This window comes from Heloderma suspectum, chromosome 5, assembly GCF_057233095.1.
Source record: "Heloderma suspectum isolate Gila_16-S chromosome 5, 16-S_ref, whole genome shotgun sequence".
Lineage (NCBI taxonomy): Eukaryota > Metazoa > Chordata > Lepidosauria > Squamata > Helodermatidae > Heloderma > Heloderma suspectum.
In genome coordinates this window covers 34456666-34471266 of record NC_139462.1, presented here as the reverse complement: position 1 = coordinate 34471266, position 14601 = coordinate 34456666, and the positions used below count along the sequence as shown (strand labels likewise).

Below are 14601 nucleotides of genomic sequence, written 5' to 3'. Positions count from 1 at the left end.
GCCTCGAATCTCGGGGAGGCCGAATGCCAGCGCATTCGGTCCCCCGAAATCGGTGGCGAAAGGGTCTGCCCCCCCGCCCCCCCCATGTCGGGACTTACCTTGGGCGAATCTTCCTGGCGGCGGCTCTGGCGGCGTTGCGGCGGCGGCGGCCGGTCTTCCGACCGGCTGCTGCCACCGCCATTTCCAGTAAAAAACAAAACAAAAAAACGTGATGGGCTACGTAAAGATTTACGTAGCCTATCATGGCTAGATTTTTAAAAAATACCATGATAGGCTACGTAAATGTTTACGTAACCTATCACGGCTGATTTAAAAGGGAAAAAAAACACGCGTACGCAAATGGCGGCGCCCATGGGCGCCGTCATTTGCGTACGCGCATTTTTTTTCTTTTAAATCAGCCATGATAGGCTATGTAAACATTTACGTAGCCTATCACGGCTGACTGCAGGGACGGAAACAGCGGCAGCTACGGCCGCCGCCATTTGCAGACCCGGCCAGCCAGGATTCGGGGGGGAGGGACAGAGCGCCTCCTCCGAGGCCAGAATTTTGGGGGGAGGGACGGAGCGCCTCCCCCCCCGGCCAGAATTTCGGGGGGGAGGGACGGAGCGCCTCCCCCCCGGCCAGAATTTCGGGGGGAGGGACGGAGCGCCTCCCCCCCACCGCGAATCACCCCCTTCAAAAAGGTAAGTGACTTTCGTACATCCCTAGTTGAAATTTCCTTGAGAGGGTGGAGGCGGGGACTGGTGATGCCAACTTTGTTATAAAGATCTCCTTCTCTGTGCTACACTTAATACAGTCCCCGTATGTACTCTGCATATATTTAACACATACTGCAGTGCTGGTGTTTGCATCTTTTCATATAGAAGTGATTACAGCACAAAGCACAGTGCCCTGCCAACAAGGCTCCTTCAGAGCCAAACTAGACATGAGGTTAAATGCATCCTTGGTGCCAGTGGGGGATTTCTTCCCATATCAAAATATCAGCTGCAGAGGAGGTATTTTCCTCTGTACCACAGCAGAGGATGAGAGGGTTAAATTATGTTCCCATGCCTGCTTTGATCCCATTGTCAGCTACCATCTTTGTTGTTGTTCAGTCATTCAGTCGTGTCCCACTCTTTGTGACCCCATGGACCACCGTCATCTTTACCAGCTAATAAAATTACAATTTTTAAAAAAAAAACCCTGATCCTGAGATGCAAGGATGCATTTAACAGTTAAGTGTTTGTTGGCCCTCAGTTACTTGCCCATGGCCTAAAGCCACCTGAGGATTGTGCAAAATCAGCCTTCCTGAGCCTGGCACCCTCCAGATATGTTGGATTATGTGAGGGCACCAGATTGGGGAAGGTTGTCCTAAATCTTTAATTGGATTAAACAGCTGGCTTATCACACAGTTGGGGTCCACTGGATCCCCAGAAGAAGAATTGATTCCTTCACATATGATATTTGGTATTTTCCCCCTTACTCTGAGCCTCAAGGGATTAACTAGGCTTCTTTTAGTAAATTGTTTTTCAGAGATCTGAAGGCTGTATGAGCCACTGCAGTGTAGTGAATATAATACTAGACTTCAGATGGGAGACTTGGGTTCAAATTCAGCCATAAGATTTACTGGGTGACTTCTTGATCCGGTTACTGTTACTTGCCACCTAACATTTCACAGGATTGTTGTGAGGATAGACGGGACCATGAAAAGGTGAAATTAAAATGTAATAAATAAATACAACAGAGCCACCACTGACAAAAGTACAAATGTTCATTTTTCTATGCTGCTGTAGTGTTTAGTCAAGAATTCTTTGACCAGAGACAGTAGCAGTACAGAAAAATATGTATACTTGCAGGCATTTTGATGCTCAAAAATGGACAGACTGCTAGAATTAGGACTGGGTGGGAATTTTCCCTCAAGCCACAACAGCCTGGGAGTTTGAAAGGGAGAGGCTCACTTTTTTTTAATCCTGTGGTATTGGTTGTTGATTGATCTCCAAGGATGGTAATGGGAGGTTGATTCTGCCTTGTCATAAGGGGTTGTACCCGAAGACTTTTCGGTTTTTGGTCCTCTCCATGTTCTGCCATCTTACCTTTTGCCTCGTTAGCCAATAGTTTGAATACTTTCCCTAGAAATAGGCTGACCCTGCTTATAAAGTGCTAATAGAGAGATTATATGAAAATCTGTTTGAATCCTTTCCCTCTACTGCATCCAAACAGGCTCCACACTTAATAATCTCCTCCGTGGTATAATAGAAGTCGCAATTGGTGCAGGAGCTGGTGGTCTTCTAGGAATATTTATTTGGTACTTTCCAAGCAAGGATCAGGTAAAAAAAAAGCTGCTGAAAAGTTTCAGTCTTGCATCCTTGATGTAGGAGTTTTAGAGAACTGACAAAACAGAAATTCATGTCCTAGTTTATAACAGTCAAGAATATGATCTAGAGCAGCCTTCCCCAACATGGTGCCTTCCAAATGTTTTGGACTACAACTCCCATCAGCCCTAGCCAGCATGGCCAATTGTCAGAGATTATGGGAGTTCTCCTTCAAAGCATCTGGAGGGCACCATATTGTGGAAGGATAGTCTTGAGAGTGGCAAATTTATAGCATCACTCTATTCAAGGATGTGAATCCGGTGTACTTTATGGATCTTTCTCAGTCATCCATGGTGTGTCATTTATGAAGATCTGTCATTTTCCTATGTTATGATTAGGGCCCTTTGCTCCCATTCGAGTCTGAGGTTGTTTTAAATGCAGAGGGAGAAAGGTTTTGGCCTTTGTAGCCATGTTAGAGGGTGAGGCTTTTAAATGTCTGTTTTATGACTGGGTTACAATAGCTGCAGAAGGGATAGGACTGGGTTGCCTATGTTTCAATTCTTGTTCAAGAATGAACAAAGATAAAACATGGTCAGCATTGGGCTTCCAGTCAGCAAATGATTAAAATGGCTGCTCTTTTTGGAGTACATGAAGGACTTGGCTGTAAATTTTACCTTGAGATTATGAATACATCAGATTGGGGTTTTCCTAGTAATTACAGGAAATTTTTAAACATCTTTGAGTAGTCTCTTTCTGTTTTCTTTCCTGATCTTAGGCATATGTTATATGGAAAAGAGCATTCTTTGTGCTCGGCCTATCTATGTTTACTCTTTTGGGCAGCAAGTATTTCGGCTTCCCTGGATCTGGAGGGCTCTGCACAATTGTATTGGCCTTTCTGGGTGGGATGGCATGGTCTAATGAGAAGGTGAGTGCTCAGTTATCAACATACAGCTCAGAATTCACTCTGATTCCAATGGATCAGATTCTGTGGAATAGACTGGATACCAGCACGACAGGTTTACAGTGCAACTGGTCATTCTTAGTTTAGGCCAACGGTGGGCAACTTTTTTGGCCCTGAGGGCTGCATGTGATGCCAGATGGTGGGTTGGGGTTGTGTCATGGGCCCAGGTGTCACGCCGCCATCAGAGTCATTTTCAAAGGAGGAGCCAGAACTGTCAGAACCACTCAGGACACCTGGGCACTAGCCAAGACGGTCTGGGACCCTCAGGTGATGCCTTTGAATCTTTCTCCTAGAGAGGCAGAAAGTTCAGTTTCTGAGGCAGAGGAAGATGCTGAACCACCACCCAGCCCCTGAGAATATCAGCCCCTTAAGGTCCATGATAGGATGGTTTCTAGGCAAAGGAGTGCTTGGCTACTGAAGAGGACTACTCATGAGTTGAGCTCTCCTCATGAGGAGCACATCTGACAAGCCTCTAATGGGAAGCAGCTGAGCCCTGGGTGGGGCTCTAGTAGCTTTAGCAATATCAGCTTTCACCAGTAACTTGAGAGCTGATGGAAACAAGGCTTCTGGTAGTTCTAGTATCTGCTACCTTGTCTCCTGTGCCTCATTTATACAAGTTAAATAGTAGGCTAAAATGTCCCAAATAAAATAAAAGTTGGACAAATAGAGGGACAATCTATTGAAAGATGAACTTATAAAACATAGTTTTAGTTCAGCCAGCCTTTGTGGTATTGATGTAAACTTCCTAAGTGGTGTGCCTTGGACAATCATGATGTTCCTTTAGGACTTGAAAAGGCCATGATACCTCTTTATAAATAAAGGTGGAATCAAACTTGTCACGCTGTGATGAATTTTCATGGAATTTTGAAGATAAAGTTGCTCAGATTTGTCATGAATTGGACACCACGGTTAATGCAGTTCCATTAGAGGTGACCAGCACACCATCTCGTCCAGTTTTATTGGATGAGTTTCAGGTATTGAGGCCTGAGGATGTGGACAAGGTGCTTGGCTAAGTCTGGTTGACCACCTGTGTGCTTGTACTTCATGGATTATTACACTTAACAAGGAATGGATATTTGGCTGGGTCCAAGAGGTTGTAAATTCCTCCTTGAAACAGGAGTGGTGCCAGTCTCTTTAAAAGAAGCAGTAATCAGGCCACTCATGAAAAAGCCTAACCTGGACCTAGAGGATGTTGACAACTACAGGCTCGTGGCTAACATCCCCTCCTGGGCAAGGTGCTTGAGCATGGAATTTTGAAAATAAAATTGCTCAGATTTCTCATGAATTGGACACCATGGTTAATGCAGTTCCATTAGAGGTGACCAGGGCACCATCTCGTCCAGTTTTATTGGATGAGTTTCAGTTATTGAGGCCTGAGGATGCAGTTATTGAAGCCTCTACCTCTCATTTTCATCAAAACCAGGTGAGGCAGTGGCTGTTCTGAATCAGTGCCGGGGCACAGTAATGGGCTGGATGAGGGCCAATAAACTAAGACTCAGTCCAGACAAGACGGAGGTACTGTTAGTGGGTGGTTCATTGGCCTGTCTAGGTGATGTTCAACCTGTTCTGGAGAGGGTTGCACTCCCCCTAAAGGATCAAGTTCATAGTTTGGGGGTGCTCTTGGACCCAGAACTATCACTTGAAGCACAGGTTGCATGGAACACCTTTTATCAGCTTGGCTAATATACCAACTATACCCTTAATTTATTATTATTATTATTATTTATTACATTTCTATACTGCCCAATAGCCAAAGCTCTCTGGGCAGTTTACAAGCTCTCTGGATAGTTTATCTGGACAGACATAGCCTAGCTACAGTTATCCATCCTCTGATAACCCCTTGTTTGGATTATTGCAATGTATTATAAGTGGGGCCGCCTTTGAAAACAGTCCCGAAACTTCAGCTGGTCCAAAACAGAGCAGCAAGACTGTTAATGGTGACTGGCCAATGACATCACATTATGCAAGTACTTTTCCAGATGCACTGGCTGCCAGTCCATCTCCGGGCCGGATTCAAAGTGCTGGTATTAACATTCAGAGTTCTAAAGAGCTTGGGGCCAGGTTATCTGAAGGATCGCCTCCTCCTGTATGTACCTGCCTGGACCCTAAGATCATGTTCTGGGAACCTTCTCCAGGAGTCCCTGCCAAAAAAAGTGAAGTGGGTGGCTACTACGAAGAGGGCCTTTTCTGCTGTGGCACCCTGGCTGTGAAATTAACTCCCTAGATTGGTTTGCCTGGCACCTATGTTGTACTCCTTCTGGCACCAAGTGAAGACCTTTTGATTTTCCCAGCGTTTTAGCATCCTAGTCTTTTAGTTCTGCTGTTTTAAATCTGTATTTTAAATCTCTGAATTGCTGCTAGGTTTTCTTCTGGTTTTTCTTTTATATTGTAGTTTTAAACTTTCATATTTTATGTTGTCTCATGGTGTACTTCGTTTTAATTTTTGTGAACTGCCCAGAGAGCTTCAGCTATTGGGCGATATAGAAATGAAATAAATACATAAAATAAATTTCTAGAGTTAGAATAAGCAAGATAGTATCCTGATTGGGGCAATTCATTTTTAAGATGTCATTTTTAAGATGTGCCATTTCCCACATCATTAGCACCAATACTTGTTCTTGTAACACTGCACCGGTTTACGCTTTGTTATGCAGAAAGCAGTGGAAGAAATTGTTGCAGTTGCCTGGCATGTTTTTCAACCCTTTCTGTTTGGTTTAATTGGAGCTGAAATATGTGTTGTCTCTCTCGGAGCGAGAATGGTTGGTAAGTCTGCTTATGAGAGCTGTAGCATTGAGAGCTGTTGTGGCTAGCTTAATTGGGAGAACTGAGTGTCTCCTCCAAAACCGAGTTTGCGTTTCCCTAAGCAAAATTAGTTTTAAAGGAACATAGGCTGTCATCTGATTAAAAGTTTTGGGGTTTATGGAGATTAAACTTCAAATCAGATGACAGCTCTTGATTAATTAGTTAATCATCAACAATGATGAATGTCTTAAGGGATTCGACTGAATACTGCAGTATCCCAAGGTGCATGTATTAAGGATATCAGTTAAAGTACAGGTAGTTCTCAATATACGAGGTGATCTTCCACAAGAGAGACAAGCAAATGCTATAGGGGGTGCAAGATGCTACTTGACATTATAAATAAAGATGCGTAGCCTATAGGGAGAAGAAACGGGGACGCAAATGGCATAGCGGATGCCATTTGCGTTGGGATCACTTCCTTTTTAGACTCAGACAGCGATACGGACCACAATGGCGGCCATATCGCTTGCGGAACTGAGCCGGCGGGTGGCTCCGCGGACTCCCTGCGGAGTGGAGCCGGCCAGCTCAGATTCCGGGGGGGAGGAACAGATCACCTCCTCCCGGCAGACCCCCCCACGGACGCAAGGTAAGGGGATTCGTACATCCCTACAACCTAGTCTTATTTCTGTGTTTTTGGTATTATTTATAAAGCAACAAAGGCTCTGCTTGCAGGCTTTTGGATTTCTCTTGAAGGGGCTGGGAGATGATCTCCATCCCTCAGGATGGTCCTTCCTCTATTAACCTTTGTTGTTGTTGTTGTTGTTCAGTCGTTCAGTCGTGTCCGACTCTTCGTGACCCTATGGACCATAGCACGCCAGGCCTTCCTGTCCTCCGCTCTCTCCCGGAGCGTGCTCAAGTTCATATTCATTGCATCGGTGATGCTATCTAGCCATCTCATCCTCTGGTGGCCAAAATATTTCAGCTTCAGCTTCAGTATCTGTCCTTCCAATGAGCACTCAGGGTTGATTTCCTTTAGGATGGACTGATTTGACCTCCTTGCAGTCCAGGGGACTTGTAAGAGTCTTCTCCAGCACCACAGCTCGAAAGCATCAATTCTTCGGCGCTCAGCCTTCCTTATAGTCCAGCTCTCACAGCCATACATTGCTACTGGGAAAACCATAGCTTTGATTATAGGAATCTTTGTCAGCAAGGTGATGTCTCTGCTTCTTACTATGCTGTCTAGGTTTTCTATAGCTTTCCTCCCAAGGACCAAGCGTCTTTTAATTTCATGGCTACAGTCACCGTCTGCGGTGATCTTGGAGCCCAAGAAAATAAAATCTGTCACTGCTTCCATTTCTTCCCCTTCTATATGTCAGGAAGTGATGGGGCCAGATGCCATGATCTGCGTTTTTTTAATGTTGAATTTCAAACCAGCTTTTGCAGTCTCCACTTTCACCCTCAACAAGAGGCTCTTGAGATCCTCTTCGCTTTCTGCCATTAGGGTGGTATCATCTGCGTATCTGAGGTTGTTAATTCTCCCGGCAATCTTAATTCCGACCTGTGATTCATCCAACCCGGCGTTTCTCATGATGTACTCTGCATATAAATTAAATAAGCAGAGCGACAATATGCAGCCTTGTTGTACTCCTTTCTCAATTTTGAACCAATTGGTTGTTCCATGTCCGGTTCTTACTGTTGCTTCTTGACCCTCATACAGGTTTCTCAGGAGACAGGTAAGGTGGTCTGGTGCTCCCATCTCTTTCAGAATTTGCCACAGTTTGTTGTGATCTACACAATCAAAGGCTTTAGCATAGTCAATGAAGCAGAAATAGACGTTTTTCTGGAATTCTCTTGCTTTCTCCATGATCCAGTGAAAGTTGGCAATTTGATCTCTAGTTCCTCTGCCTCTTTGAAACCCCGCTTGTACTTCCGGTAGTTCTCGGTTGCTGCTGAACCGAGGTTCACATGCTGCTGAAGCCTAGCTTGTAGGTTATGCTCAAAATCCTTGCTGGCATGTGAAATGAGCGCAATTGTACGGTAGTTTGAACACTCTTTGGCATTGCCCTTCTTTGGAATTGGAATGTAACCTGAACTTTTCCAGACTTGTGGCCATTGTTGAGTGTTCCAAATTTGTTGGCATATTGAGTGCAGCACTTTAACAGCATCATCTTTTAGGATCTTAAATAGCTCAGCTGGAATACTGTCTTCTCCGCTAGCTTTGTTGTTAGTAATGCTTCCTAAGGCCCACTTGACTTCACTCTCTAGGATGTCCAGCTCAAGTTCAGTGACCGCACTATCATGGCTATCAGGGACATTCAGATCTTTCCTGTATAGTTCTTCTGTGTATTCTTTCCACCTCTTCTTAATCTCATCTGCTTCTGTTAGGTCCCTGCCTTCTTTGCCCTTTATCACGCCCGTCTTTGCACAAAACGTTCCCTTGAGATCTCCGGTTTTCTTGAAGAGATCTCTAGTCTTTCCCATTCTGTTGTTTTCTTCGATTTCTTTGCATTGTTCATTTAAGAAGGCCTTCTTGTCTCTCCTTGCTATTCTCTGGAACTCTGCATTCAGTTGGGTATATCTTCCCCTTTCTCCCTTGCTTTTCGCTTCCCTTCTTTCCTCAGCTACTTGTAAAGCCTCATCAGACAGCCACTTTGCTTTCTTGCATTTCTTTTTCTTTGGGATGGATTGTGTTGCTGCCTCCTGAACAATCTTACGGACCTCCGTCCATAGTTCCTCAGGCACTCTGTCTATCAGGTCTAATCCCTTAAATCTATTCCTCACCTCCACTGTATATTCATAAGGGATATGATTTAGCTCATACCTGAATGGTTTAGTGGTTTTCCCTACGTTCTTCAATTTAAGCCGAAATTTTGCAACAAGAAGCTCATGATCTGAGCCACAGTCAGCTCCAGGTCTTGTTTTTACTGACCGTATAGAGCTTTTCCATCTTTGGCTGCAAAGGACATAATCAATCTGATTTCAATATTGACCAACTGGTGATGTCCACATGTAGAGTTGCCTGTTGTGCTGTTGGAAAAGAGTGTTTGCTATGATCAGTGTGTTCTCTTGGCAAAACTCTATTAGCCTTTGTCCTGCTTCATTTTGTACACCAAGGCCATGCTTGCCTGTTATCCCGGTGATTTCTTGACTTCCTACTTTAGCATTCTAATCCCCTATGATGAAGAGGACATCTTTTTTTGGTGTTAGTTCTAGAAGGTGTTGTAGGTCTTCATAGAACCGATCAACCTCAGGTTCTTCGGCCTCAGTGGTTGGGGCATAGACTTGAATTACTGTGATGTTGAATGGTTTGCCTTGGATTCGTACTGAGATCATTCTTTCGTTTTTGAGATTGTACCCCAGTACTGCTTTTCCCACCCTTTTGTTGACTATGAGTGCTACTCCATTTCTTCTAAGGGATTCTTGCCCACAGTAGCAGATATAATGGTCACCTGAATTAAATTTGCTCATGCTTGTCCATTTGAGTTTGCTGATTCCCAAGATGTCGATGTTCAGTCTTGCCATCTCATGTTTGACCACCTCCAGCTTACCTTGATTCATTGATCTTACATTCCAGGTTCCTAAACAATATTGTTCTTTACAGCATTGGATTTTCTTTTCACCACCAGACACATCCACAGCTGAGTGTCCTTTTGGCTTTGGCCCAGCCACTTCACTCTTTCTGGCGCTACTTGTAAATTCCCTCTGCTCTTCTCCAGTAGTATATTGGACACCTTCCGACCTGAGGGGCTCATCTTCCGGCGTCATCTCTTTTAGCCTTGTGATACGTTCCATGGGGTTTTCTTGGCCAGAATACGGGAGTGGGTTGCCATTTCCTTCTCCAGTGGACCACATTTTGTCAGAACTCTCCACCATGACCTGTCCGTCTTGGGTGGCCCTGCACGGCATAGCTTATGGCTCCACTGAGTTACACAAGCCCCTTCACCACAACAAGGCAGTGATCCATGAAGTTATCCTTAGGAATATACTATTCAATACTTCTGAGAAAGGTGTTTGAATTTAGACCTAGGCACTCTAGGCTCATATTAGCTTTGAACAAACATACCTACCTTGACATCTTGTTCTAAAGAAGAAAAATGGGGAATGAATTTTAAGATACATATAAATACATAACTCAGTGACTTTCTGGTGAGGGCGTAGTTTGCAAAAACAGATGCAAAGGCTATTTGGTTTCACATGCCGCACTTCCGCCATCTGAAAAATATTTGTCAGTTTCTATTGACCAGGACCATCACTACCTTTGGTTGTTCTTACTAATATGATGAAGATCAGGGTGATTTTTCTGAAAAGAATAATTAAGTATATCTCTCTGCTTCAGGACTTTGTCTGGCTACACTGGCTTTGGCTTTAATAGTACGAGTTACTGCTACATTTCTGTTGGTGACTGCCTGTGGCTTTGATTTCAAGGAGAAAATATTTATTGCATTGGCATGGATCCCCAAAGCAACTGTACAGGTAGAATATGCCTCTATAGTGACTTGCATTTTAAGCAAATAAGGGGTTAACTGTACACTGTGATAAAGAAATACTGTTTGTAATCTCCTCACCATGGATAGGAAGCCCACACTTCCCTTTTCCTCACTCCTGTGCAAATTCTCACCCCTTTCCATTTCCTTTAACCTTGATGTCGGGTTCTGTCTACATTGGCATGAACCAGATTCCCTCATGTGTTTGCAAACCCACTTTAAATTGTGCTGTAAGTTGCAGAAAATCAGTGAAATTTGAGAGCACTTGTATTTTCTCCTCCACCCCCAAAACTATACCAATATTACAAACATGTCAAATGGTCACCCTTATTTTTTAAGCAAAGCGATTTGTGCACATGGTATGCATAGCTAGAACATAAAGCCATTTAATTTGTTCATAACAACAGTTACTCAGTGTGTTGAACTACTGAGATGGCCAGAAATACAACTTTTTAACAATAATCACATTGGGTCTGAAATACAGTGTTTGTACAAACACACATGCACACACACACCATGGCTAAATACCTATGGTGTTGGCCCCAAGTATCAAACTACTATTTTTGGTACTATCCATCCAAAATTATGCCCCCCATAAAGCCTGAAAAATGTGGAATGGGGCAGGGGGAAGGGGATGAGAAACTTTCCTTCTGTGATCTTCCTTAACTTACCTTAGAATCCAAGCACAATTTTGGCCAATTTTCTTCCTCCCCAGGTAGCCCCTGTGCCACATCCCACATTGTGCAGGAGAACCCCTGACCCTACAGAGAGGCTATAGGGTTGGTTTAGGGAATAAGGAACTTTGCTTCCATGAACTTCCTTGAGTTATCCTAGGATCCAAGCTGGTGTGTTTTTTCTCCTCTTCCATGCAGGCTGCAATTGGTTCTGTTGCCTTAGATACAGCACGAGTTCATCAAGATGACAAGCTAGAACAATATGGCCTGAATATCTTGACAGTAGCTTTCCTGGCAATCCTGATCACAGCTCCAGCTGGAGCTCTAATAATTGGTCTGGTAGGGCCCCGACTTCTCCACAAGACTGTTATAGGCAGCGAAGAAGATGGGACAGGAAAAGAAGAGCAAACAGGTTCACCAATATAGGGATGTATCAGCAAATGCCCAAATATCAACCTGTTTCTGTTCCAGGCTTTCTAGGAATTACAGTGTCTTACAGTGGCATGCAGAAGTCTGAAAACCTGTGGAATGCATTTCAAGTCCTGCTAAAACAGCAACCCAGGTAGAAAAAAACACACGATATCACATCAGAATCCAGATATCTCTTCATTCTTAACACAGAGTTTTAGAAAAAAGCAGCCACAAGTAAAATGGATAATTTAGCCATACTAATGTCTGCCAGATTATATCAGTGGCATGATTCAAAAATTAAAGTGCAAGCAGGAGAGGAGGGAGCATTCAAGATAGTTCCTTGAAATATAACTGGGAGTTCATAAGGTGGTTGTGGAGCAGATAAATGCAAGACTGATACCACAAGTAAACAACCAAGAGTGAGATCATGGATTGTGGAATACATGGCAAAAGCCACCACTGCTTTTCAGTACCCAAAGACAATATGTGCTAATGATGGATGTACACGGTCTTTGAAATAATCCATCACTGTCCTGGGAGACTGATGTTTCTTTCCCTTTTTGCATCTTTAAAATGTAAGAGAAACTAGCCCCTCAAAAGCAAGTGTTGCAATGGTGGAGTGGCCAAGTGTGGATTTTTACATGGACCTGATGAAGCTCCTCAAAGTTTTATCTCATAGTTCCATGTATTGGATATTAATCTGTTTTGACATTGCAAAAATTCATGTGCTCAGCCACCTGTGGCAGTTTCCCTAAACATGTTATAAAGAACACAAGCAGAGAAAGTAGTTTCAAAGCTGTCTGCAGCAGTACCTCCCCCTCTCACACTGGTCTCTCTTACCCCAAAAACTTAACTGGGATTGAACTGGATCAGCAAGGAGCTGTTGGTGCCTTTTTGGTTTTTTATGATTGTAGGAGCAGAGCAGAGATCAATGAGGGCAGCAGGAAATGTCTCTGATGGTGGATAGATAATTGTGATCTTACTGGCAACCATGCATATTACTGTTGTACAAAACAAAAGAGTAACTGAAGTTTCATTTTGGAGCATAAACAAGTTCTGGGTCTCAAGCATTAAACCTTTGCAAAGCATGAGGCAAGAGCTGCATATGAACAGTATAATTCTCCCTCCCATACCTACTATTGTACAATGTGTTGTTTTACAATTTTGTGGGTCTATATTGTGGAGCTGCCTTTAGGAAAAACATTTTCTGTACCCCAGTGTGGAACACTACATGGTTATGGGAAAAGCAATGCTTGGCATGGGGTAGAAATAAATTGGTGTGTCATCTCCCCCCCCCCCCCCCCGCTTTCATGTGTCCTAGTGGCTATGAAGCTGGCAGCTTTAGGATGAGATGAGGCTTTTATTTTCAAAACTAATGATAGATTCATGCTACCAAATAGGATCTACTAATACCTTATCCAGTGCTCTGTTTCCAGCCTGTTAAAATGGGCACTGGATTGTAATGCTTACAATATCATTGCTGCCTGCTTTGTGAAAAACAAGCTATTTAATGGACATTTGAATATGGAAAGTTGTATAATCTATGTTTTCATCTCCTGTGGCAAAAATGAGTGTTTTCTCATATTTTTCCAAATATGAGTGTTTCTAAAACTGTGGTACGGAGGAGCATTGGGTGGGCAAATGGCATAAGAGAGGCCCCTGCATCACACTGCTAACTAAAAGGCTTAAGGAAAAGTTTTAAACAGTTATTGAAAGGTTTAATTAATCCTTAGCCTTGATTCCCCCTCTCTTCCCCCAAAGCAGTATCTCCTATTGTTGCTGTCATAGGCGTGGAATAGATCTACTTAGAGGTACCCATCAATGCTAAAAATATACACTTTGTATGAATGACTGAAAAACAAAAAATTCCTTTTCAGAAAGGTTTCAGCAGGGGGAGCAAAAGGATCAGACATGGTTTATATTCCTCCATTTTGGTTGTGACAGATATCTTAGCCTTCCCTGCACATTCAGATCGGATTTTTTTAACAATATCTCTTTGACTGTGCTTAAAAAGGGTTATTGATTTTAAATGGAGGTAGATCTTCAGGAACCATTTGCCAAAAATCAATCTTCCTGCAACTTCAATCCTTATGAAGTATGAATGTGCTATGGAACCAGTCTACTGGATCATGCTGAGGTCCAGCTGTCAGTCAAACAGAAGGCACCATGACAGTGTAGCAGGCTACACTAAATCCTTTTTCTTCAAGTGCCTTCCTGGTGGGAATGCCTGAAAAGGTTGCATCCTTTTGCTTTACACAAGTATCAGTTCCAGTGATTTTTTTAAAAGAAAAGATGCAGAGTGGTACAGTGTCCAATGTCATGACACATGCAGTTCTTATTTCTTTTGATCTCAAGTACCAGAGTGCTTGTCATTGAGTTAAAATAGTTTCCTAATTACATAAATTTGAAGATCTAGAAGCCTACATGTAATGGGTTCATGCATGTACTACTGTATTTATACACCGACAGAGACACAGACACCCCCCGCCCCTGTAGTTTAGGTTCAGCTATGCTGACAAAAACAAATTGCCAGATGTTGTGTGGTAAGGTAACACAAGCAGCCAAGGAGAAAAACTGGAAATAATTCACTTGCAGTGCATCTTAAAAGTTATTTTGGAACCAGCTACCTTGGTATAAATCTGCACATCTAATCTTTGGTCACATTTTTTCACAGGGTAAAAAACAAACAAGCAGCAGTAGGGCAAATGTGTGTTTAAAATGTTAGATGCAAGTTTTCAAAAGTCCCCTTTTTAGGATGGCTGTTTGGAGGGAAGATGTTGTGGATCAGGTGTATTATGCAAAGTCCCCACTCCAACTACCTCACACAGTCCTGAGACTGAAGAGTTAACTAGATCCAAAAGCCTTGGAACAAAGTTTTAATGAATATTGAAATCATATGACAACTGATAGTTTTTCAGATTCCAAATCTGTGCACTACTACATGGTTAAGAGAAGAGCCATGTTAGGCATGGAGTAGAAACAAAGTAGTTTTTTCCTTGCTGTCGCAGCTCCTTTGCCCTAGTGGCTATGAAATCTGC

General features: G+C 43.2%; 1 protein-coding gene across 3 annotated transcripts in view; it reads left to right on the top strand.

Annotated features, from left to right (window-relative positions):
* LOC146343765 (sodium/hydrogen exchanger 9B2-like) overlaps positions 1-13407 on the top strand; it is a 35154-nt gene extending 21747 nt beyond the window's left edge. For all 3 annotated transcript variants that reach the window (XM_084855740.1, XM_084855739.1, XM_084855738.1), the window contains exons 8-12: positions 2200-2306; positions 3067-3216; positions 5907-6015; positions 10331-10467; positions 11351-13407. In XM_084855740.1, coding sequence (XP_084711866.1) covers positions 2200-2306; positions 3067-3216; positions 5907-6015; positions 10331-10467; positions 11351-11578 — 731 coding nt within the window. In that variant the 3' untranslated portion in view covers positions 11579-13407. The remainder of the gene's footprint in view (positions 1-2199; positions 2307-3066; positions 3217-5906; positions 6016-10330; positions 10468-11350) is intronic.
* Positions 13408-14601: the final 1194 nt, after the last annotated feature.